Raw genomic sequence first — 27,246 nt, 5'->3', positions numbered from 1 at the left:
TCAAATAATTTATTGTATTTGTCATTAATAAAAAAATTATTATCTAAATATTTTCATTTAATTTTATTTTACAATTGTGTAATTTCCAGTTTTTATTTGCACTTTTTAACAGTAAATTTTGTTTTGATAAATTTTTCACAACACCAAAAAATAATTTGGTTTTTGTTAACATTAAATGAGTACTTTTCTGACAAATGTAGTAATGTACTGTTTTAAATAAAATTTGTATTTTTAAAAAAAATATACATTCCTGTTTATGTGTTATTATATACAGAGTGATTCAAAACTACACGGCAATCTCTCGGGAGCTGATTCTATAGCTAAAAATAGGAAAAATGTTCATATAAACATAAGCCTGAAAATGCTTTGTTAACGAGTTAACGGCTAGCAATAGATTTCGCCTAGAATTCTGCTCCTCTGCTGAAATGAAGACTTCCTGAAGTTCTGGGAAGGTAAATTAAGGGATGAATTTCGTTTTTCTTATGGTTTTTCCTGAAAATATTAAAAAATTCATCCCAAAACTGTAACTCCATTAGTTTTAAAGATATGTGTTGTTAAAACACAAAAATTGGGGGTACAAAATAACACATTTTTGGGTTTAACATAAGAAAACTTTGTTCAGTGATTAGTTACATTGTATTTTTTTTTCAATTAGAAATTCAGAAAATTTAATTTTGAAAAGATTCATGTAAATTACTTAAGAAAAAATTGAAAACAGGATATTGAAATTTCAGGTTATTAAAAAACAAAACAGACTGAGAATTGTGGAAAAAAATTATAACAGCTTGAAATAACTAATTTTGTCCATAGGTTGGAAATAACAGTTAATCATTTATTTACTACTTTTTTATCAAAATGAATCAGTTTGTTTTCATAGATTGGTAGTATCAGCTGATCAGCAATTATCTTTTTGAAACAGTGTCTGAATAATCTTGATGGTAGTTTTTATATTGTATTAAGGTAATCTGTGAGATTCTGTGTACAATCCAAAAAATAGTCTTTATAAAATTTGGTGAAATTTTCTTTAATACATAATGGGAGACTATGCAAATATGTATTCATTTGAAGAGTTTACGGACGTGATAGTAATTTACGATAAACAAGAAAGAATAGTTTGGTGGCTGCAGTTCACGAATATCGTGATACTTATCTACATTGAAGAGCACCTGATCACAAAACTTTTGAAGCTGTTGGAGAAATGATTTTGAGAAACTGGCAGTTTTAAATCAAAACGAGAAGGTACTGGCCATCAATGAAGCACGAGAAACCATAATAATGAACAAGCAATAATAAATGCTGTACAATTATCACCAACAAGCACCAGACAGGTATCATGGCATTTAAATATTTTTCACAATCAAGTATATGGCAGGCGCTTCATGAGGCACAGTTGTACACATTCCATGAAACAAGGGTACAAGACTCATTACCTCAAGATCATAATAAACGGACGACATTCTACCGATGGTTAAATAAAAAATCGATATGAAATTGCATCCATTGTATCCATGCAATTCCATCGTATCCAGTAACTGATGGATCATGCTTCACAATAAAATGGGATAGTAAATTTTCATAACACCCATATTTGAGTGGATAAAAACCCACATGAGACTGCGACTAGACATTTCCAATTAATGAATGATTTGGTGTTCCATGATGGTTCCACTTGGTTGGTCCATTTTTCTTATCAAGGAGACTTACAGGAAAACCACTTAACTTGAACTACTACTTAAACTTTTTGGAAAACAAACCTGCTCACCCTCTTGGAAGATATTTCTTATGAAAACAGTAGAGATGTAGTTCAGGCATGACGAGGCACCTCCTCATTTTTTTTAATAATGTAAAGGACCATTTAAATACATACAGTAGACAATGGATTGGTCAAAACAGACTAATGAAATGACAACCTTTTCTTTTTCCTGTTTAGCCTCCGGTAACTACCGTTTAGATAATTCTTCAGAGGATGAATGAGGATGATATGTATGAGTGTAAATGAAGTGTAGTCTTGTACATTATCAGTTCAAACATTCCTGAGATGTATGGTTAATTGAAACCCAACCACCAAAGAACATTGGTATCCACGATCTAGTATTCAAATCCATGTAAAAATAACTGGCTTTACTGAACGCTGTAACTCTCGACTTCCAAATCAGCTGATTTGGGAAGACACGTTAACCACTAGACCAACCCGGTGGGTGAATGAAATGACAACCACAATCTTTTAAAACATTTTCAGGTCAAAAACCATAAAAGAAACAACCAAATTTTCTCCTTAATTTACCTTTCCATAATTTCAGGGGAAAAATCTTTCATTAGGTGTAACTCACTAATGAAGCGTTTTCAGGCCTGTGTTTATATGAATTTTTAGCTACAGTTTCAGCTCCTGAGAGATTGTCATATATTTTTGAATCAGCCTTATATATATATATATATATATATATGGCTGATTTTTTTTTATTATTAAAGGTTTATTACTGACATTAGTATTAGTTCTGATGTAGCTCTAGCAGGGTTAGGCATTTAACATTATATCAGATTAAAACACAATGAAATATTTTAAATACTTAATGAGTGTAGATCTGTCACATTCAATAGAATGTATGAATATATTCAAAAAATATATATATGAATGTTAACAATAAAATGTAATTAAATACAATATATACTTGATAACAAAGGATGAGTTAAACAAAGAAATATTTAAAACTTTCAATAAAAAAGAATATAATTCACATGTAGAATCAATAACAATAGACAATGCTTTAAAAGGTCACTCACCAATAGAACGACATTTATAAATGAATTACAGAACTGAATTATTAATCTATTAAATTGTACTGATGTTCAAATATAATAGAAAATAAAAGTAATATGAAAACTATTCTCATTATTACTTTTAGGAAATGTTAAATCATTAATCAAAATGCATAATTAAATGCATTAACGACAATTAAATTTATGATAAATCAATTTCTACAAAATGTAATATACACCACTGCTGACTAGTACAAAATAAGCACACAAATGGCATGTTTAAAAGTTATTTTTCACTTCTGAAAATAATTTAAACAGGAAGCATCAGTAACTTCCTGTATACATAACCCTTCAATATGCAAGAATACTTACATATTGGTTTCATAAAACGAATATGCAAGTATAAATTTATTAACTAGACAATGAGATCTATCACTATATACACAAATACTTTTGAAAAGGGAAAGGAACTGGTTACTGTACAAGAATTATTGTTCTTGTACAATTTCTGGTGTTGTCTAGATTTACATATATTTTTAATAGTAAAAAAATAAATTTTAAATTTCAAAAAATAATTCTAAAATATACTTAAAAATGGTATAAAACAATATTCTTATTATCTGCCAGAAGATTTTAACAGTATAATTAAATTTATTTAAATGAGATTATTATATTCTCTTGCTAGTTGCGATAGGTCATAAACAATTTATTGAAAAAGAATGATAGTTGCAAAGAAACAAAGGCATATTGTATGAGTTTATTATGTGAAAAGCTATTTAGAAATTTGGTTTGTAAAGTATAATAAATGAAAACTACATGAAGGAAAAAATAGTGATTCAAAAGGCCTCTCACAGATGCCTGTATTATCTTTGTAGAATGTTTAGATATAAGGTAAATGAGTTTTGCTATATAGAGCCAAAAATTTTACCTCTACAGCAAAAATGGTGCCATCATAGAGTTTGAAAAAGATACCGCACCTAGTATACAATTTAATCAAAACATGGAAAATTGTTTCTTTCTGAACAGTCGAAAACAACCATTCTCTTGGCTACTACATTGATGTAATGTTATCTAGTAACTGGCATGTATTAAATTAAATAACATTTTCTGGAATTTATTTATTATTTAATTAAATCATACTTTGCATATTTTGTGCAGTGTATGCAAAATAATGTATAAATCCCAAGAAAAATTTACAAAATTGATACTTTCTGGAGAATGCAAGTTTGATATAAGACACAATGTAAAATAGCATTTGACTATAATGTTGGCTTACCTATATTGAATTCTGTTTTAAAATAATTTAAGAAACTCAGTTTTTTCTAACAAAATAAAATCTACTTTTAACAAAAAAAAGTAAAACTACCATATCTTATCTGCCATGGCCTTAGGAGTTAATACCACCTGAACTAACACAAAAACAAAATTTTTTCAAACATAACAAAACTCACTGACCAGCTAATAAGTAACTACTGAAAACAAGCAGACTGAAACTGCACCCAAGATGTAGAACGGTTTACTTTCTGATGAATTTCACTTTTAATGTTCAAGGACAAAAGGTTTTGTACAACTATTACATAGAATATCATACCAATCCATACAAAAAAAAAGTGCCACAAAGATATATCATATTCCATAGAGATAAATATATCACAATATGAGTGGCATTTTTAAATGGCAGCAAAAGCATCAGTAAAAATACAATAGTAAAATAAAATGTAATAATTTCCTGTCTAAAACGTAAAACTGGTGAAATGAAAAATAAAAATCAATGAGAAATAAAATCATTGAAAGATCACCGAAATAAAGGATCATTGAGATCTGCTTGTGAAAGTTTAGTCTATACAAGTGCACATTGTGCTTATGCTTATATTCAGATCCACTGCTTTTATTCTAAATATTCTTTGCAACAAGAAAAATTTGGATTCTGTTCAGAAAATATATTCAGATCCACTAATCACTTTGATCTGTGAAAAAGAATACGTTTTTCACCAAATTTTCATGCTAAATTACAACATCTAATCCAAAATGTACTTTCTCCCTCTTCCTATATATCACAAAAGAAAGATTTAAATTTTAAATATCTAGTGTAAGGGATTATAAAGATCTGTAAACAAGAAATATGTCATAACCTGATATGAAAACTGAAAAGATTTACCAATTTCATTAGAGATAATAAAACTGATCATATAATTATAAATTTTATTTTTTAATCAGAATCCAAATTCATTGTTGCACAGAATGTTTTTATATTATTTTGTGATAAGAATCCAAATTCCTTAATAATATTTTAAGATCAGAATAATTCAAGAATCAAGCAATTAATGTCTTTCTATATAAGCATATGCAATGTGTATTAAACAAAATATACATTATATTTTATTTTTGTGATCAAATATAAATTCATTGTTGCAAAGAATATTTTAAGAATCCGACATTTGTTGATCTATATATATATAATCTATACATAAATCAAATAATTTTCAAAAACACATTACATTTTTTATTGCAATCATTTGCATAAGACTCTTTGTAAAAAGAATAAACTATTAAACAAAATACAAAAACATTATATGTTTTGAATAATAAAATTAAGAAAAGCAGTTATCTACTTAGGCCACTGTATTTTATTAGAAAAGACCAAATACAGAATACTTCAATAAATAATTAAATTATAAAAATTAATAAAACACTTAGCAAATTGAATAAAAAAAATAATAAATATTAAAAAAAAAAATTTCTTACCATATCATAAACATTAAGAATGATAGGCTCGCGTGCCATTGTGTTACAAAACTCTTCACTCTCAATTGGGTAGCCTAAACAACTAGGAAACTGAAAATTGCAACCTGCAACAATAAATAACATAATCACTACAGGTAGAATAAGTATGCAAAATAAGTAGGGATCAATAGCTATAAAGAAAATAACATAACATTTCACAATTATTCATGAAATTTACAAAATACTATCAATAAACGGAAAACATTAAAAAATCATATTTAAATAAGAAACATAAATGAATTATTGATTCAAACAAAATTTAATACACCTTTTTGATGACTTACAATTTGATTACCAGTAACACAAGAAATAATTTTTTTATAAATTAAAGGAACGAAATGAAAAGAATTATAAAAAATGATTCACTAAAACTCTTCCACATAAATTTTATAAATTAATTACATAATATTTTACCCATCACTACAAAGAAGTCAACTAAATGTTAATATTTACTAGTAATCAATGATACAGTATTTTAACAAGGCACCTGTGATAACCATGAAATTCAAAATAAACAAAATGAAATAAAGAATAAAATGGTGGTCATCTCACAAAATAAAAATAGAATTTTAATTGATTATAAAAGAAAAGAATATAAACCTACTGTTTATAAAACAAGTTAACAAACCAGATTACAGGAAAAGTTTTTTATAACTATAATAATTATCACAATATGAAAATACTGTTCTAACATTCTATACATTCTAGTAATTCTTTATCTATTAAAAGATTTTTTACAACTTAACTGACAGGAATTTTTTTAACACTTGTTGACTGTACACATAGTAATTTTTCTTGAAGGTGCTTGATGGTTTAAAAAATTATCTCTCTTCAAGCATATCAGTATTGTAAATAAAACCATATAAGAAAAATGTTTAGGGCAATTTAATTTGATGCATTAGTTTTGAGTTCGAACTAGAATAAATAAAGAATACAACCTCACAATACAGATATTTAAAAATCTTGATTGATTACAGTAATCAGTATGTCAGATGAATATGTATGGAACAGAAATTAAATTGAGTATGAAATTTTTAATAGGTTATTTTACAGCAAAAGATTTAAAATATAAAAAAATGATCAAATAACAAATATTTGGATTATATGGGCTAGATGTTAAATAACTATTTCAAGCTAGTATCTATTATACTATTTTTAGCATACTCTGATGTTGAAAGTACCCAGATTTTTTCTATTTATAGATATCAACAGAACATTCAAAAAGAAATTTTAAACACCTGTCAAAGATTTTGAGCTTATACGGTTAATATTTTTATTTTACACGTGAATAAAATATTGAACATGCTGTTAATAAAGGACTGAAATGTCCTTGTATAAGATCATTAAATAGTACAATAATGAAAAAGTGCAACTAAAATACACTATAAGAAAGGTGATGGCACATGTATATCATTTAGAAATGTTTTCATATTATAAGAAAAAAAGATAAAAAATAATTATTCCATCCCAAAAAAAAAACAAAATTAGTAGACATACTCTATGTAACATGGCATTTAGAAAACTATTTTAATATCACTTTCCAATTAATATTTACAAGTGTTCTCCATATTATTTTTACTAAAAAATGTAACAAAGTTATAAACATTAACGAATTAATTAAATGTATAATAAAGACTACAGTCTATCTCCGGCAAAATAAGATATAAAAAAACATTAAGTTTATTTGCTAAATATTACAAAAACGAAATAAGTTGTATTTATCAGTTCAGTATTACCTTGCTGACACTATCATAACAAAAATAAACTACTACAAATATTTTAATAATTATCTAAATAAAACACAACCCCAGACAAGGTTACCGGCCATAAATCAACATGATACTAATACGTTTTTTAAGATGGACATATGTTATCTCTCTTATCATTTTGCAAATCCTAGCCATACTACACTTAAAAAAATTAAAATTACAGTTTTAAATCTTAGACGGTCAATGATTAAACTAAAATAATACTTTTCCCGCTGTACAGAAAAAAAATTCTCGCAAGTAAAACACGCATTCCGAACACAACAGTATTGTACATGCATTTATTACAAAAAAATATATAATCACAAAATAAATTTTTAGATAAAAAATTAATGGTAATAGCATCTTTTCAGAACATTTCAGATATCTGTTAAGGAAACTGTAAAACGTTTAATACCATTCAACACTTCTAAAACAATAAGCAATCATTAACATCAATTAAATTGTCCCTTTTTAACACCACATAATTTAGTAGTCAATATAAGAGATATTTTTATCTTCAATTATCCCCACTACATTATCAGAATAACTACAGTAATATTATTCTAGTACTTCTAACAAAAGTAAACAATGGATCATAACTTTACATTTTTGTCACTTTTAAAATTTGCAATAGGAGGATAGAAGAAACGTTAACGCACCCAAGTTCCTCCAGTACGACGGCAACATATGGTTTCCCGTGTAGCACAAGGTAAAAAATGTCTTGATGTAAAATTTTACATATGGTAAAAACCATTATTTTAGCCCTAACCAAACATATTACTAGATTAAATTGTTTTCAGTGACGTAAATGACATCTAACCAATTTACATCAGAGAACAGGGAACTAGAACTTCAGACGACCACAATGAGTTCAATCGTTTGATTTCTACTCACATATACCAACAGCAAAAAATAATGAAAAATGTTCAATAATGTAATAATTAAAACAAAAGTGAAAATTAAACAGAAGATATTATTTTAAAAGTGATTTAACTTTTAACCGTTAAATTTTATATTTATAATTCGGAATTAAATGCTTATCATATAACTCGATTCCAAAAGCCATCAGTTAATGCATCTCGTTTCCATAAGCCCAGTTGACTGATCGTTTGTTGTTTATAGGTTATATTTATTTAAAAATATAAGTGTGTCTTAGTGCAAGGATTTTATCTTTTGGTTTTTATCTGCAGTCAAAGAAATGTCAGGTTGTCGTGCATCAGAAATCGCGTTAGCAATGCTAAGGAATGCACCTAGGTTATCGCTTTACAATCTTCGGAACAATCCAGCTGCACCTAAAAGGGTTTGTTCTAGATATTTTATTTAAGCAAATGTTTATGATTAATATCAATTGGAAAATAATAATTATTATTAGTTACGGAAACACCAGCATTGATAAAGAATATTAATATTAGAAAAGAAACGGTCAACTATGAAAAAATTCATGCAGATATAAAGGTTAAAGTATGTGTTAGCCATATAAAAACAAAGTTCTTCAAGTTGAAGGAAAAGTTAAAAAAAAAAAATTAAACCGGTAATACCGATCTCCGTGACGGAGTGGTAGCGTTTTCATCCGGATGTCCCGGTCAGCGTGCCATTTTTCATAGGCTATAAATTTCCACGCACAAGTTTAGGTGAATAATTCATAAAAAACCTACATTGGGTCATATCAAAAGTCTTTATAATGTACATATACTAGTGAAACAGAAACAATTACATGTTGCTTTTATGGTGATACTCCCTTGATATTTGAATTTGATAATATTTGATTTATATAAATTTTAATTGAACATCAATGAATAAATGAGAATCAAATGGATGTACTCAATATTTTTACCATAAAACTAATAACGGGATTTTAGAAAAATGAGTTTGTAAATTTCCTCCAGGATTAGGATGCCAAATAAAAATAATCTAATAGAAAATAATATCAATTGTTTGCATTATCATAAAATGTTTGGTAATTTTAATCAATTACTTGATTAACTTAAATTCTTTAATACTTTAAATGTACCATAATAGATATGTTTATGATCAAGAAAAAACAAGATGTAACAGTTGGAAAGTAGACAGATCAAAGTCCATGCCATGATATCAGTACACTTGTCAATTAGTAATCAGTTTTGTGAGTTAAGGTGACCTGTGTAGATGCTCTCCATTCTCTGGAGAAAGGTTATAGTTGAGGTTCAGATTGATCTTGCACTGGTCACCCACTGTCCACTGATATTTAGATCTTGTATTTTCCTGATTCTAAGCATTTCTTGCATGGTCTTATATGTTCTTATTGTGATATGAGTAAGAATGAAGTTGATCAAATAATTGCTCAGAATTACCAAATCTTTAAACCAGGGCCATCTTCAAACAAAAAAAAAATAAAATCATGCAGAACATCGTGTGTATTAAAATTAAATCCAGTACTAACATTAAAGTTTTCTTGAAAAAATATTATTCATATATTCTAAATGCTCACAATTCTTTGTAAAAAAAATTCAACTTTTAATTGATTTTTAGTTAAAATAAACTCTCCATATAAAATAAAAATGTTATGTTTGAATATGTGAACATTAAAATTAAATCCTGTTCTCTTAATATTTTCATTAGATAAAAATAATTTTGATTATGCCAAGAAGGCCCAGTTCTTTTATAAACAAGTGACGTACAACCTTTTAACATAATCAGAAAATTAGATGACATATGTACATTTGCTTTTTAAGCCACCTAAAGTAACCTGTACTGCTGTTTCTTTTCAGAAGAAAATTTTCAATTTAAGAAAAACAGACCTTATAAAACAAAATATATGATTAGCATCAACTGATGTAATAAAACATTCACAAATATCCGAATAGCAGTAGCACACTGTCGTTTCTTAAAAACAAACTTGAATACACCAGAACATTCAATGATGATGAACACTAGTTGGCAACATCCCAAATTACCTGACCTCACGTAAACTATTTACTTTAAATATTATAATTCACAGACTAGTCAGCATAAATATCAATTGAAAATTATTTTAAAAAATGCCATTTCTATAACATTCCAAAGGCACAAATAAAATTAACAGCATATTCACTGATACACTCCTTTGTAAATAAATAAAACAAAATATACTTCACATTAGCACATCAAAAACTCAGAAAAGTAGAAAAAGTATATGTAGTAGCCTAACAATTAATACAAAACAAATTTTTTGGTTTCTATGTTGTTCATGATGGTTGATGATATTATATGATCCTTGATGGTATTTGCAGTCATCCATTAAATATCTTTAAAAAAATTTGTTTAATTATAAAAAAAGATTACAGGAAGAAAAAATTTAATGAAATCTTCAACTAAAAACATAAACAAATCTACAGATTGGCTGGAAAAGTAATTTTGTAACAAAAATTTAGTACAATAGTTAAGTATTTTTGAACCTATTTGACATATGAACATTTTTTCTTTTGTGAAAGATATCTTTCCTTAATATACAATGAAAACTTGATAATTTATTGTTATACTGTGAAGATGGCTTCAACTATGTCATTATGTGTATGATCTTTTGTAATTTTATTGCTGTAATATATTTTTTTGTTTCAAATGTGTGTATTTTATTCAGTTTTGTTTACAGGGATTTGTAATTATAATATATTGATTAGATTTAATAAAACACTCTTTTATTATTATTTTAATATTAAGCAAGTAGTAATTAATTTAAATTGTTATTATATAGAGTAAACGCCCTAGAGCCCAATATGGAGGAGACAAACATGGCTGTGGTAATAAAGGATCAGGTCAAAGACAAAACTGGATGAGACTTGGCTATGAAACAGGAAATAATCCTTTTTATTTAAGATTTCCTTATGAACCATACTATAAGGGCCATCAGTAAGTTATCTCTTTTATACTTAATTTTATTATTTATGAAGTATGTGTGTAAAAAAAAAGTAATCTTCAAGATATGCCATTTTTCCAAAACAATTCCATCCAAAATATCATTCCTGCAGAACTTTTTGAAGATAAACTTTCATTGTTAAGAGAAAACAAAAAAGTAAAGCAAAATTTTTATTTCCCTCCTAATTACATGACTCATATTATTGATTTTTCTACTATAAATCTTAACTATGTATCATCTGTTCATTGAAAGTATTGTTTCATTGTTACCGGTTTGTGGTTATGTTTAAAAGTCAATTTAAATGAATGCTTCTTCGTAAGATTGCATCAAGAAAGAGATATGACCAATGATATAATTCTGAGAAAACTTTACTCAGAAACCAGTAAAGATTATTTGTAGAATGCAGCACTGATTCAAAGAGATTTTGATCAGAAGCAAATCAATTTGAATGGATTGGTCACTTTAAAAAGGTAGGATTTCATTTTGTGATTAAAAACAAAAAGGTAGGCCTTCTCTTCAGTGAAAAATGATGACAATATGGAAGCAGTTAAATAAGTGATTGTAAGATTCATCAAGTTAAATTTGATGAAATTTCTAGTTAGTTAAGTATAAGCAATGGTTAAATGTTTTCAGTCCCACATGATTCTTTAAATTCCAGAAAAGTCTGTTCTCACTGGGTTCAATGCCATCTACAGACATCCCCAAAGATAATCATTTGAAAATATCCTAGAAGCTTTTGAAATATTTTGAAGATGAATGATATGATATTCATTTCTGAAATGGATAATAGATAATAAGTGGATAATAGACTTTGAGTCAAGATTAAGTGATAAAGTTTTCTGGAGACATTCATCACCGGAAAGATGGTGATGATATTTGGGATCTAGTTTTTATTCATTTCACATCTAAAAGTGGAATGGGGAAAACTGTTGTGAACTAATACAGTCACTGAAGCCAAATATCAGTTCCAAAAGGAGTGATAAACTTTCAAAAGATGTGATTTTGCCCTAGGGAAACACAACCACAGAAGGTCAAGAAAATTTTTTCTTTCAAGATCTGAGTTTTGAAATACTGGATCACCTACCATACAATTCTTCCCTGGATACAAGTGATTTTTATATCTTTGGCCCACTGAAAGAAGAGCTGCAAGGGAATAATTTTTGTTCTTATGAAAAAATCATGAAAGTAGTACAAAACTGACTGTGTACCAGACCAAAAAATTTCTTCCAGTAAAGAATTCAAAAGCTTATTGAAATTTGGACTAATTACATAGAAATAGGAGGAGATTATGTTGAAAAATAAACACATTTAATTTATGCAAGTGCAAAAAAAATATTGGTTTTTTTTTTTTTAATTTCACTTTATTCTTAGGACTTTTTTTTACCACACAATCTAACTTTCTTTTTTTGAAGTATGGAATAGAATTTTATAACATGAAAATTTTCTTTATCTGACCGAGATTGAAACCCGGCAACTTACAGATGAAAGGATGATATGGTAGGCAGAGTAGTATTATTTCTCATGGTATTGATCATTTTCAGTGTTCTATGGATAAACTATGATGTAAAAAATCTGTAATGGAGACAAAGTAGTGCAAGTAGAGGGATGTGTTATATTTAGAGAAGATGACAGTTTCTGAACATTGTGATTCTATCAAGGAATTAGTATACAATTAATAACATTATGACCAACAAGCTCAAGTACCATAAAACAAGTGCAAATGGGTTCCAAGAGAGTTGGCATATTATCATAAGCAAACATGACTTTGCACATGCACAGAGCTGAAAACAATTGTATCAGCAGAAAGGTGATGCTTTTATGTATATTATTCTAACCTGTGATGAGACATGAATTCATCCATATGAACCGGATACAAAAAGATTGAGCATGGAGTAGAAACAAATTCACGTGTCAAGAAAAAATTGGCTCTGACATTAAGATAAAAATTTCTTTGCAGCAGGGAGAAATAAGTTGATTCAAAGACAGGACATTTGTATTAATTTTGCTGGAGATTTTGTTGAAAAGTGTAAAAAATGTCACATTAATTAAATAAACCATTTTAGCTGTAGAGCAATTTGTGCCTAATTATTGAATGATCCTTGTAAAGTATTAAGTTTTTGGTTTTGTATTCATACTTCTTTACCATTAAATGGCTGTGAATTGAGGTGTGTTTGTTGCTGGAATAAGTGCACAAGTTAATGTGTTTCACTCACATATCCAAAGAATATATATAAATATTATAAAACATCAGAATCAACCATTGCAAGTCACTGATAGGAAGAAGACACATATTAATATACAATTGCAATATGAAAATTTTATATGTAGCACATTAACATCAAATCACAGTCTATAATACAAATGATATACTAAAAAAAAAGTAGAAAAAAAATTATACTATATGAGCACATACTAAACAGTATTTCTTAAGTTACAATAAGACATGTATCATTAACAACCATACCAGTTGCATTTCCACTAAGTTTGAGATCAGATTATATTCTTAAAACAGTTTTCTGGAAAGATATTTCTAGGTTTTAGAGTTATGATTTTATTTATAAACATAAACCTCATTTTGTTATGCTTATATATATATATATATATATATTTTTTAACTTTATTAGTTATAAAGTAAATATTTTTTACATAGGTAGACCTCCAGTTATTTCTCATAATTTTATTTGCTGAAATGAGTTATAAAGTAGTTACTTCATCATTAGGCAATAAACATTCACAACTAATAAATGTAAAATGTAACACAACATTCTATACATTTCTTATAGACAATAAAGCACATACTTCCTTTGTGCTAAAAATGTACAGTGTAGCATTAGCAATTTTTTTAAGATTATAGGCTACTTCTGTAAAATTTTAAGACCATAAAATAGAAATTTTTTTTATTAGGACAATTTAGTTTATCTCTGTAATTGTTTTGAATACAAGAACAGAATCAAAGAGAAGCCTTGAAAAAATTAAAAAATGCATTCTATCCTGAAAAACTGGGATTTTTGGGCCTGCTTTATTTAGAGTAAAAATAATTTATTATATACAAAAGATCACACCATTAAATGTTTACTTGATGTCATAAATCAGAACTATAATCAACTCCAGTTGGAGTTGTACAATTACTGTTTGTAGAAACAGGAAATTATATAATATTTTTTATGTTTTAGAAATGGCAATATAAAAAATAGATGTGGGATTGATATAAGTTTTTGATTTATTTTCTGTATAGGCTTTAAATCTGCATATAAATATATCTTTAGTAATATGACGATTTAAGATCTATTATTGACAGTAACCTGAACAGCTTTTATTTAAATATATATTTTTTTTAAAAGCTCAAATGTGAGCACACATTTTTTGAACATATTTTCCATTCAGTTCTAAGCACTTGTAACGCTGCACCAGTTTCTTTAACCCCTTTGCATAGAAGTTTGCTGCCTGGGAATTGACAACAGCAGTCTTGACTTTTTCACCATTTTCAAACTGTTGTCCACCGAGCAACTTTTTCAAATGTTAGAAGAGGAAGTAGTTGCTAGGTGCAAGGTCAGGACTATATGGAGGGTGGTCTATAAGTTCTTAACGAAAATCTTGAATCTTCTTCTTGGTTAAGGCAACGGTGTGAGGACGCATGTTGTTGTGAAGGAGGATTAGGCTAGAGTAGAATTTGGATCGCACGTTTTAGAGTTCACATCAGCTGTAATTATTGATCTACATTCCATGAAATCAACCAAAATGATGCTCTTTTTGTTCCAAAAAACGGTAGCCAACACTTTTCAACTCAAGTATGGAGATTGCTTAAACCTTTTTTGGTTTTGGTGAACTTAAATACCTCCACTGCATTGATTGTTGTTTCAATTCTGTATTTGTATAGAATATCCATGTCTTGTTACCTGTAACAATGTGGGAAAACAAATCATCTCCATCTTGTTGATAGCAGTCCAAAATTGCTCGTCCACTGCTACTCTTTGAGTTGGTCAGTGAGCATTTTCTGTGACAATCATGTATAGAGGTGCATCTAACATGTGGAAATTCATCAGCCCACTAATCGTCAATCTCATCACAGTTTTTGGTCAACGATTTCGTCGGTCTGAATGCTGAGCCTGCCACTCTGCTCTTCATCACGCACATTTGTGCAGCCAGTTTTAAAGTCTCAACACCATTGTCTAACCTTTTCTTCACTCATTACTGTAGGTCCATACACTAGGCACAACTCCCGATGAATTTGAGCAGCTGAAGATCCTTTTGCATACAAAAATTGAATCACAGCACACACTTCACAACTGGCAGGAGAAACGATTGTCGCAGACATTGCAATCTGCATTCACCAGCAGGCAAATGACTGCTGAATCAAAATAACAACTGCAGTGGCTTTATAAATAACCGATAGTTGGCCCTGCATGTGTGAATCTGTCTTCAGATTCGCTAATATTTAATAATATTGTTAATATTTGGCCCTTACTTTATGAATATGCCTCATAAATAAGAATGAATGTAGAATAGAAAAATTTTTTGTACAAATATTCTGATGTAGAAAGAAAATACTTGCTACATGTAAAATTATTAAACACAATTTTATAATGAATTAGTAATAATAACGGTATGATCTGTTTATATGATATTAAAAAAATTGTAGGCTAAGAATTTTTTATGCATCCTAAATAAAATTATTTTATTGGTTGCTGTATTTGTTGGGTATATGATGTAGAGTTATTGAATTAGAATAATGTAAAGTAACAGATCTGTGATATTGTGTTTCAGTTTAAGGAGACAGTATCCTCCATTATCATTGTCACAATTGCAGTTAATGATTGATACAGGTCGTATTGATACATCTAAGCCCATTGATCTTTCTACTATATGTAATAGTGGAATATTTACTTTTAATCCAAGAGAATTTCATTATGGAGTTCATCTGACTGATGAGGTAAATGAATTATTTTTATTTTTTGAAAGATATTTTATTCATAATTTTATCTATTTTTTCGTTACTAATTTGTAAGTTATTTTGGAAAGCAGTCAGTGAAGTCAAGATAGCAGTGTGGGAAATCACCAGGAAAACAAGAATCCATCCTCTGTTCTTGGTGATGTATTACTACAACTATGTCGTACATAGTTGTGTGAAAAGTCATACATACAACTATGTGAAAATGAAAAATCAGAAGTCATATCCATTTGAAATGCCTAGTTATAAATAACGTGATTGCTACAAAGTTTGAACTACCTGAAGCTTGTGTAATTTGTTGACTTATTAATTTTATTTTTATAAAATAAGTACATGCTTAAAATCTGTTTTTCATGAAAAAGCCAACTGTCAGATTTTTAAATGAAGAAATTGCAGACAGTGCTAATATTTCAATCGTGTAAATTGCTCTGTCCAATTAAATTAAGTTCATTTTTCAAGTTATATTAAATTAATTAAAATCGCTTATGTATAATTTTCTACTAGCACTAGAATCAACACAAATCCAGATAATGAGTATAAATAGAAATAAAAATAGGAAATATCCGTTTACTTTAGATATATGTATTCAACACATTAAAATATAACAAACCGTACTAGATAATATGAAAATAAAACCTATGGTAGCAGCTATTTATGGTTATAACTTTATTCATATATGCAATAACTTTATGAAAATTAAGATAACTTCTCTACAAAAATCGTGGTACAATAAAATGTTCTATTAAATTGTTGATACCACAAGAAAAATTTACTTTATTTAATAAAATGAAATATCAATCTAAAATTTTGTTTTTTTTTTCAAATTTCATTCATGGAAAGCTACTTTTCAACTCTGTATATTACCACATATAAATGCAGCTGTAAAATTCAACATACTTTTTGTTTTAGTACTGCTCATCTAATGATGGAGTTATCTGAAGAAATTTACGCTGAAAACTTGCCCTGAAATTTCTTCAAACCATTGATAAAAGAATCATTCAGACTGGCCTGGTGGTGTTGTTTTAAGAAAAAAAAATATATACACACACAGAGTGTTTCCAAAATGGTGGACTCGCTACAATTTTTCAGATTCTACTTGTAAAACTAAACAAAAAATATCCTTAGGAAAAATGGCAATTTCTTCTTCCTTCTCCCCCTGTCTGCCATTTTGTTATTTTTATATAAAAATTTTTGTCTCAAGTTCGGATAGAGGAATCACATAATATTTTTTGAGCATCTTTGTAATAAAGTTTTAAAATTAGCAAAAAATCAGGACTTTGCAAATTACAGAATGGCGGCCATGCTTATCTTTCAATCTTATATCTCTATAAGTATAAATTTTTCAAATTATATGTTATTGCTAAAATATTAAGCCTTTATTGTGAACAAAATTACATTTTAATTTGTAAAATTGGTTAACAAATAGCTATGATATGGCAGGAAATTGATGTAATTTCTTTGTCTGTTTTCTTGTTCTCCACTTTACCTTCAATTCTATTAAATATTAATTGTTTTTATTTGTTGTTAATTGTAATATTGTAAATTATTATCAAAATTTAACATTACATAATAATAAAACAATTAATATTAATTTTTCACTTTTGAATAATTTATAATGTAAAAATGAAGCTTTTTTCAACAGGACTAGTGTTCAGAACTATCATAATCAGCATAGCTGGAGCGATGAAAATTCTCATTGTACTCTCCAAAATAGCTAGCTATCAACAAAGATTTTCCCTGTACATATGGGCAGGTATTTTTAATGACCATCTTTTGAGTTTTGTCATTCTATCAAATTATTTACCTGGAGAGAATTATCTTGCTCATTTGCTGAAAATCTTCCACATTTTTTGGAACCTCTACAATTAAAGAGGAAATATGTGGTTTCATTTGGTATCAGATTTCCTGCATGAAACTTTGCATAAAAAAATGGTTAGGCCGTGGAGGGCCAATGGCTTGGTCTGCCCGATCACCTGACTTAAACCCTCTTGACTTTTACCTGTGAGGCCATTTGAAACATATTGTGTATTCAACTCCAATACTCAACATTGAGGATCTTCAGCAAAGGATCCAAAATGAATTTCAAGAAATTACTAATACTCCTGGAATTTTTGAACGGTTAAGACAGTCTCTCAGAAAAAGACTTGGAGACTTGTTTAATCTCTAATGGTGGACATTTTGGACATCTCTTATAACTTTTAACAATTATTAACTGTTTATTTTTTAAAAAAAGTATACCTTGTGTTCTACAATAATTAACGTAAGATTATCACAGGTAGTTGTTTTATTTTTTTAAATTATTAGGTCTATTATTGTGAAAAAATTATTACTTAATCTGATACTAATTAACATTATTAGAATTAACAGTAAATAAAAACAATTAATATTTAATCGAATTGAACGTAAAGTGGAAGTCATGAAAACAGACAAAAAAATTACATCAATTTCCTGCCATAATGTAGCTATTTGTTAACCAATTTTAAAAAGTAAAATGTCATTTTGTTCAAAATAAAAGGCTTAATATTTTAGCAATAACATATAATTTGATAAAACATATATTTAAGGAGATATAATTGATTGAAAAATAAACATGGCCACCATTTTGTAATTGGCAAAGGTATTTAAGTCCTGATTTTTTGCTAATTTTAAATCTTTATTACAAAGATGCTTACAAAATATTAATGTGATTCCTGCATCTGAACTTGAGATATAAATTTTTATATAAAAATAACAAAATGACAAAGAGAGGGAGAACGAAGGAGAAATTGCCATTTTTCCTAAGGATATTTTTTGTTTAGTTTTACAAGTAGAATCTGAAAAAGTATAGCCAGCTCACCATTTTAGAAACACACACACACACACATGCAGGTGATTATAAAAACAATTTCAACCATTCAGGGAATGGTCCCTCACAATGAAAAAAGAAAGACTTTTTATCAACATATATCCTGAATCGCTTAGTTTACCAGCTCTCCCATTTTGTATTTTTAACATAAAAATTTATTTTTCAGGAATGGTTAATCGTATAGAGTTGAAATTTCATCTACTGCTAGTGTACATAGAGATTTACTTGTATAAAACTATTGAACTGATCCATTTCAAAATTGCAGCCATGTAAACCTTTTAATTTTTAATATCTTTGCAACCGCTGATTTATTTAAATCTATGTTATAACAAAAAATGTTAAGTGTTTTATGACAATGAAAATGACATCTTATTTATTAAATCTGTTCATAATTAACTAAAAAATTCTTAAGTTAAAAAAATTACTTGTAGTTAAAAAAACAGTTTTCATTTACTCTGAATAAAATGAAATAAAATAAAATTTTAGGTAAACTAAAAATTAACAATAAAACATAAATATCCTCTTAGTTTAATTCTTAACAGGTGTTCAGAATTTTAACTGCTATTATTCTAACTGCTGTATGATAAAAGGTATATCATTCTATTAAAAAATATACAAAAGTATTCTATTAAAAAATATACACCCAATTATGAGTATACTTCAGTTTTTATTACAGGCAAATTTAATTATTCTAATATCAGAATTATGTTTATTTTTACTTTTACAAAATATAATCTTGTAATAAATGAAATCTTGTATGTGTATATATTAATGACCCTTTTTAACATTGACAGCTAGTAAATACATCACCTTAGTGTGGTTTACAGATTACCTCAATATCTGATACTTCAGTAAGTACATCTTGCAAGAAATTTACTGTACGACTTGTTTGTTCTGAACAACGGTGTACCAGCTCTTCATACAATTTTAATGTACTTATTTTCACGCAATTGAGCAACCTCTCTCATTAGAACCTGGCAATGTTTTTCAGCTGCAGATTTATATGACAGTGAACATTTGAACCTCCTTTTCTACTTCAGTGCAATGCATCTCCAAAAAAAATTTAATTTTATTAAAACAACATACATAATAGTATTATAGTTAATTTGTTTTTTGTTATCTGAAGGCGTAAAAGCTGACAATATTTTTCACCAAATAAGGGCAAGTTTTTACAAATGGGTTGACAAATCTAAAAGTGGTCGAAAAAGTGTTGAAGCATGTTCTAGATGGCTAGTAGAAGTTTTAGAAACAGAAGGAAGAAATATGTGGTTATGTTGACACAGTGCACAATTTTATTCCTAATGACTTGCAATCTTTTTAGAAGTGTGCTCGCTTTATATTGAATATATTGATAGAAACATACAAAACATTAAGATTAGAGATCTATAAACATTCAAAAAAATGTTATAAATTTTGAATTTATTTTAATACCTGTGGATAATTTCCATACTTGTTTGTTTACATTGACTGCCATAACCTAATGCTAGGATATGAAAAAATATCTATCCGCATGCCATTCCCAAAAATAACAAGCATTCCATACTAGGCCTAATGGTGAACCTGAGGTATAAAGTAGTTTTCTTTTTTTGTATTCACTCAGCACAATATGCTTTTGCTTAACAGCATACCATGACCCCTGAATGTATTCTCATCTTAAAGTATCATATTAGGTCCCCTGATGGTGAATATCAATCTAGAGTATTCCTGTCTGTTCTGTGCGCTATGAAAAAGCACTTCTGCGTCTTGGATACCAGTCTAATCCTTAATGTTGTCAAACTACAAGGTTTGTTTCCTTCCAACTCTCTATGCTCAACCTTTCCCTGAAGAACCAATTTCAAAAATTGATTATTGCTCCCCCTTAAAATATGACCCAAATAAGCCAGCTACCTGCACTTAATAGTTGTTGGGAGTTTCATCCAACCTCGGTTCTTCACAAAACATTTTTATTAGACCTCCATTCCATTCATGAGATACAAAACATTCTTCTATGGAGCCACATTTTAAATGCTTCCATTCCCGTAATAGTCACCACTTTCAATGTCCAGACTTTACATCCATACATCAACATAGACCAAATCCTGACCCCTGTTGGGGAAGACACCTACATTGATGATCCTGGTTGCCACACCACCCCCTCCGTTCCTAGCCCTGGTATTCTTTACTGGAGGTTGTCTTTTTGACCCTCTTAACTTGATAACACAACATAGTCATCAGTTTGGGCCTCTGTCAGGATGCCACTGATGCAAATGCCTCATCAGACATTTCCATCAGTGTATCTACACAACCTACTATCACCTTTCTTATGACTTCTTCCAACTATGACCACCTACCATAACTTAAACCCTCACCTATCAAATTAACTGATTTGCGGAAGCGCAATCCCCTTCCTCTAACACCAAAGGTTTCACACAGTAACTATTCCTATATATATAAAAACTTCAATCTTGTAGATCAAATCTAGAATTTATGCTCGCAAGCTCTCTAGCTAATTTGATACATTCAGCTACATACTTGGGTAAGACATGGTGCACATTATCAATGGCCCTGCATTCTGGACACGAGCCTGAATTAATCAAACCAAATCTGGTCAACCGCTCTCAAATATCATGTCCAGAAAGAAACTGTGTATTATGTCAATTGGAGGAAATCAACCTAACTACCTACATACTTCTCACATCAAGAATAATACCATACATATAACAGCCATTGGACGATTCAGTCCACTTTACCTGCCATAAATGGAAACCTTGGTCGTCTATTTATTTTATGTGCCCAGAGGTAAGTTCTGCCTTATGGCAGAACTGGTATGATGCTACCTTCTTACCATCATAACATAATTGCTTAGATACAAGGATATCAATGGGCTTCATACCAGAAATAAAAAGGACTGCCTTTCAACAGTCAGTCCTAAAGGCACCAACCAATTACAAATAACAATAGGAGAAACTGGGCTCTCAACAAAATATTCCTATTACATTTGTACCTCATTGAATGAGCCCAGACAGGGGCAGCATACAGCTTTATAGCTTCACACACACACTTATATAGAACACGCATGGTTCTGAAATTAAGCCTCCAATCGGGATAAACTGCTGACTGAACATTGAAGAAAGCAGAACAAGCCTTTTTGGTAGAATATTGAAAGTGCTCCGTGAATCAAAGATTCTCAACAAGAATAACATGTAGATACTTCTGCAGGGGGGACATACGTAATTTGATGAGCCAATACACAGGTCATCGTGAAACAGCTAGTCTGCTCTTGAGTAATATAATCATTATTTTCTTTGGGATAAACACCATCTTATGTTGGAAACTCCATAACTGGAGTATTTTGCAAGCTTGGGCTGCTCTGAATTCGATCTCATTCCTCATATCTCTTTAACTAGCAAAAGCCCATCATTCATTCACATACACAATGGCGCAGCATCAATTAGGTAACCTCAGCAGCATTAAAGAATGAATTCAGCAACCCAGAGCAGGGGTCCTGAAACACTACCTTGTAAACAACCTTTAGATAGAATTTTTCCTACTTCTGAGGTGCCATCTCAATTGATGAAATAACTATATAATACATTCAGCTCATTCTGCTTGTAGTCATGCTTCTGCATCTGAAACAGGGCAGAGGACCACCACAAATTATTAAAAGCCTGATATGTACAAAAAAATACTTAAGACATACTCAGACTCAAGAAAAGAAACACTTCCTGATGAAACAATGTTTATAACATCACCATTCTTTGTCTAAGCTTCAAATTCAGATTCTTATTTTAAACATGGTCAAGAAAATCTTTTCTAAATATCTGTTCTGGTTTCACCTCTTTATTAGGATCCATCTGGTTAGTGTTGTAGCAGCCCAAAAACTTGAACGAAGTAACTCTTTCTACTTATGACCATTGACATATAAACCAGCATCAGAGTGGTGTTCTCGGCTGAATACCATGTACCAATTTTCAGTCCTGTTTGATTAGTCAATTCAGCAAAAGTTGAAGATCTTCAAGTCTTAACCCTAGAACGGTTGAACTCTGAGACCCAGCAGTTTTCATTTTCAAGTATTTTTCTATTAAAAGTTATTGTTTTGAATTGAACAGTAATGTACCTTCCCAAAATATTCCCAAGAGGCCGTTAATGTCGCAATTTGGCAACTTATCACATTAGTCTGTGAATAACAAGTTAGTAAATCATACATGGGCTTAACAGACCAGCCTTACTGTTCTCATTACTAATTTATAGTGTGTTGTATGTGTAATTTTAGCCACTTGTATAATTTACTGTGATTAGTATAAACTCTATTGATGCTTTGATAGACTTTGAAAATGAAACGACAGATAAACAAGTTTCTTGTAGTGAAATTGACAGAATTTTATATGATAATTTAAGTGAAGTTGATCATTTTGATACTGATCTGGACCTGGAACTATTTAGTGACCATGATAGCAATAGTGGATGTGAACTTAGTAATGGAGAAACAGAAACTGTAGAACGAGAAGTGCCTTCAGTTTCTAGTGTTTCCATGCCCACTTCAGCCAATGCTGCTGATGCAGATTCAGATACGATGCCATCATGCTTGCGTTTGGGTAGAGTTAAAAAAACCAAAGGAGGAAAGAAGTTTTCCCACCAAATGTCAGACTAGGTGGCATAACTTAGTCTCCACGTACTTACCTGGCAATGTGAGATGCAGTGAATCTACACAGATCACTAGAATCGTGGGAATTGTTTTTCAATGAACTCTTGATTAACTTAGTAGTGAAATCTACGAATATCTTTATTGACTCTGTAAAATGCGAGAGGTTATCTCTAAAGTAAAGACAGTTTCATTCTAAAAAATTTTATTCTGAAAACTTTATAAATATTTTTTATTTCTCTACATACCTTATACTACTTCTCTCTATAATTGCCACATGAATTAAGACATTTATCCTAGCAATAAATCAGCTTAAATATACTCTTGTTTATTCTACTGTTGTCAGTACATTTAGCCACTGATTAACAGCGTTTTTAAGTTCATCTTCACCTGCGAATTGCTTACCACTCAAACATTTTTTCTATTTCCCAAACAAACAGTAATTAGAAGGAGCTAAGTCCAGACTATATGGTGGGTGACTGTAAATTTCCCATCCACATGTTCTCAGTAAATCATGTGTTGGACCCGCAACATGTGGATGTGCATTATCATGCAGCAGATGACAAGACACAAGTCGGTCAGCCGCACATGTCGCTGATTTTTAAATTGCATGCTGTAACTTACGTAGAGTTTTGCAGTAGGGTTCTGCATTTAGTCATTCCATATGAAATCAATCAGCAGTATGCCAAACCAATCCCAAAAGACTGTGGCCGTCAGTTTGCGTCCAAATGGCTGTGGCTTGACCTTTGTTGGTCTGGTTGGTGATTGAGGAGTCATTCACTTGACTGCCATTTTCTTTTTGGCGGGTAATACAAAATCCACATTTCATCACCAGTAAAAATTTAATTAAGAAACTCATCACCTTTTTCAGTGTAGCCCATCAAAAATTCCAAAGCAGAGCCCATTCGGATTTTTTTGTGATGTTCTGTTAAGACGTGCAGCACTGAACGTGCACAAACCTTTCTGAAGCCTAAATGGTCATGAACAGTGTGACTAATAACAGCTCTTGAAACATCAGGAAAAAGAAGAACCAGATCTGAAATTGTTGAACGACAATCTTTTTTGAATTCATCATCAATGCATTTCAACTAGTCTTCGGTGATTATCACGGACTTCCCCGAACGTTCTTCATCATGCACGTTAATTCTGTTATTTTTAAACCTTTCACACCATTTTCAGACATTTCTTTCATTCATTACAATATCACCGTACACAGCAACCAACTGCCTATGAATTTCAGCCGGCTTAACATTTTGATGGCCTAAAAATGTATGACTCCATGTATTTCACAGTTGGCGGCAACATTGATTTTCCTATTAATTTTATAACGCAATAACTCACACATAATCAAAGATACTATAAAACAACAACTTACAGACAACAATGAAGTGCTATATTACTAGTGTGGCCATGAATTACACAGGAGAGAAATTTCCCAGGAGTCTTTACTTTAGAGATATTCCTCGTAAAATTACCAAAGTGATCCAAATATGGCTAGACCAAAAAAACATGAATAAAATAAAGGCTTATTTTGGCCTGTTGTACATATCTGGAGCTTTGTGTGGGAGTAAAATCAGCATTGAACAGTTTTGGAATACTGATAGCGGAGTAGAAAGTTTTAGAGAAACTGTTGTCTTTGAAGAGATTTAGATTTTTGATTCATTGTGTCAGATTTGACAACATAAATACCATAGAGGAAAAAAGCTACTGATAATCTTGCTGCTTTGAAGAGTCTTGCTGATATCTTTATCTCGGATTGTAATAGATATTTCACTCCTTCAGAAAATGTGATTTTAGACGAAATATTGGTCTCTTACAGAGTTCAAATCCTAGTTAAGGCAGTTGCTTTTATACAGATTTGAATACTAGATCGTGGATCCCGGTGTTCTTTGGTGGTTGGGTTTCAATTTTCCACACAACTCAGGAATAGCTGACCAGAGACTGTACAAGACTACACTTATATTCATACATATAACATTTACATTTACACTCACATATATGTACAACGTTTACAAATATTCACACATTTTTACATTTACATTCATACATATCATTCTTATTTATCCTCTGAAGTAATACCTTACAGTGGTTTCGGAGGCTAAACAGAAAAAAGAGAACCTGGTCTCTTAGAGGACAATGCAGATAGAGGATGTACATCCCAAATAAGCTTTGAAAAATGGTTTAAAGGTTTATACTTAGCTTGTTCTAAGACCAATTATGTGAAGCATTTGAAAGTCTATGCAGGTGTTCAATCAGACGAACCCATCAAAGTCACTAATAAAGTCGATGACATTGTTTTCTGGCATATAGGGCTTTTAAAAGAAGTTCCAGACAAAATCTGATAATTAGTAATTGGTTTAACTCCTACAATATTACTAAGATGTTGAAAATAACAATCTCACCATTGTGGTATATTTAAAAAATATAAACCTCATCTTCCCCCGGAGTTTTTAACAAAAAGAACAATATTCTAGTATGTTTGCTTTTCACAAAGACATTACATTAGTTTCTTATATACCTCAACATGACAAATGTGTGTTATTTTTCTCATCAATGAATGATGATAATGAAATTTGCCCTGAAAGTAGTGATGTGAAAAATCCAAGTTCAATAACATACTACAACAAAACTAAAGGCCTCGTTGATGTTGATGCTATGTGTGGTGAATTTACCGTAGCACAGGGAATGAAACGATAACTTTTTGACTTTTTTTTTAACATTACAGTACTTAATAGTTATGTTGTACTCAGTTCAAACTTTGAGACTATCAACAAAAGATAATATCTCAAAAACTTAGAAAAGTCTCTTATAAAGCCCTACATGACGATGTGCACTACACAACAGAATCTTCCACATGAAATTTGGCATCTTGCTTCAAGCCTTTCTGGTGTAGAAGAAGAAACAGTTGATCTGCAATAAGAGAAAAGAAGAAGGTGTTACAAATGTAAAACAATAAAAACAAGCACTTCTGTAAAAAGTGCAAAATGTGGCTGATGCAGGGGAAGTGGTACGTGAAGACTGTTTTGAAAAGTAAAGAATTTACTGACAAGTTTCATGTTTATTTATCAGGCATTTCTCTTTTGGTCTGTGCCAAATTAAACCTTGCATTGTTAGTTTTGTAAATTTGCACTTACAAGATATTAGAATAGGGATTTTCATTTTTTAAATAACTTTTTCAAATTACTTACATTTTTACCATAAAAAATTACTGTTTTTTTTTAAATTCCTCAAAAATAATTAAAACCTTTCCAAAATTAAGTAATATTATCTTCTATCTTACTAGATATTAATGATTTTTTGTAATTAAACACATTTAACATTAATAGTTATTGTTTTATTTCTTGGGTCCAGCTCAACCGTTGTAAGTTTTTTCCACCTGACCACCGTAGAGTATGAAATTTGTAGCATATGTAAAATGCCATGTCTGTTCAGGATTTAAACCCAAAACCTCCAGATGAAAGGCTGAGACACTATCACTCTGCCAGGAGATCGGCGGAATGGTATTATTTGGTTTATGATTAATAAATTCTGCATCATAAATTCTTCTATTTATATTTTTAGTTTTGATTAAATTATAAATTTTGGTTTCATGAGTCTTTTTAGTTATATTACAAGGGATATCTCTAAAGTAAAGACTCCTAAGAAATTTCTCTTCTTAAGGTTGGCAAAACT

General features: G+C 29.9%; 2 protein-coding genes across 5 annotated transcripts in view; one reads left to right on the top strand and one right to left on the bottom strand.

The window, feature by feature from the left end:
• Positions 1-8,159, bottom strand: part of LOC142319474 (deubiquitinase DESI2) — a 40,272-nt gene extending 32,113 nt beyond the window's left edge. The window contains exons 1-2 of one of the 4 annotated variants that reach the window (XM_075356795.1): positions 7,895-8,159; positions 5,503-5,606 (exon numbers count right to left, since the gene is read on the bottom strand). In XM_075356795.1, the coding sequence (XP_075212910.1) occupies positions 5,503-5,541 (39 nt within the window). In that variant the 5' untranslated portion in view covers positions 5,542-5,606; positions 7,895-8,159. The other 3 variants (XM_075356794.1, XM_075356796.1, XM_075356797.1) reach the window with 3 other exon arrangements.
• Positions 8,160-8,367: 208 nt separating this feature from the next.
• The window catches only part of mRpL15 (mitochondrial ribosomal protein L15), a 30,369-nt gene continuing 11,490 nt past the window's right edge, over positions 8,368-27,246 (top strand). Inside the window, exons 1-3 of the mRNA XM_075356791.1 lie at positions 8,368-8,589; positions 10,999-11,153; positions 15,925-16,090. Of these exons, the coding sequence (XP_075212906.1) occupies positions 8,488-8,589; positions 10,999-11,153; positions 15,925-16,090 (423 nt within the window). The 5' untranslated portion in view covers positions 8,368-8,487. The remainder of the gene's footprint in view (positions 8,590-10,998; positions 11,154-15,924; positions 16,091-27,246) is intronic.

Source organism: Lycorma delicatula, chromosome 2 (genome assembly GCF_047948215.1).
Source record: "Lycorma delicatula isolate Av1 chromosome 2, ASM4794821v1, whole genome shotgun sequence".
NCBI classification, from domain to species: domain Eukaryota; kingdom Metazoa; phylum Arthropoda; class Insecta; order Hemiptera; family Fulgoridae; genus Lycorma; species Lycorma delicatula.
Note: the sequence above shows the minus strand (reverse complement) of the source record. Positions and strands in the feature narration are given on the sequence as shown.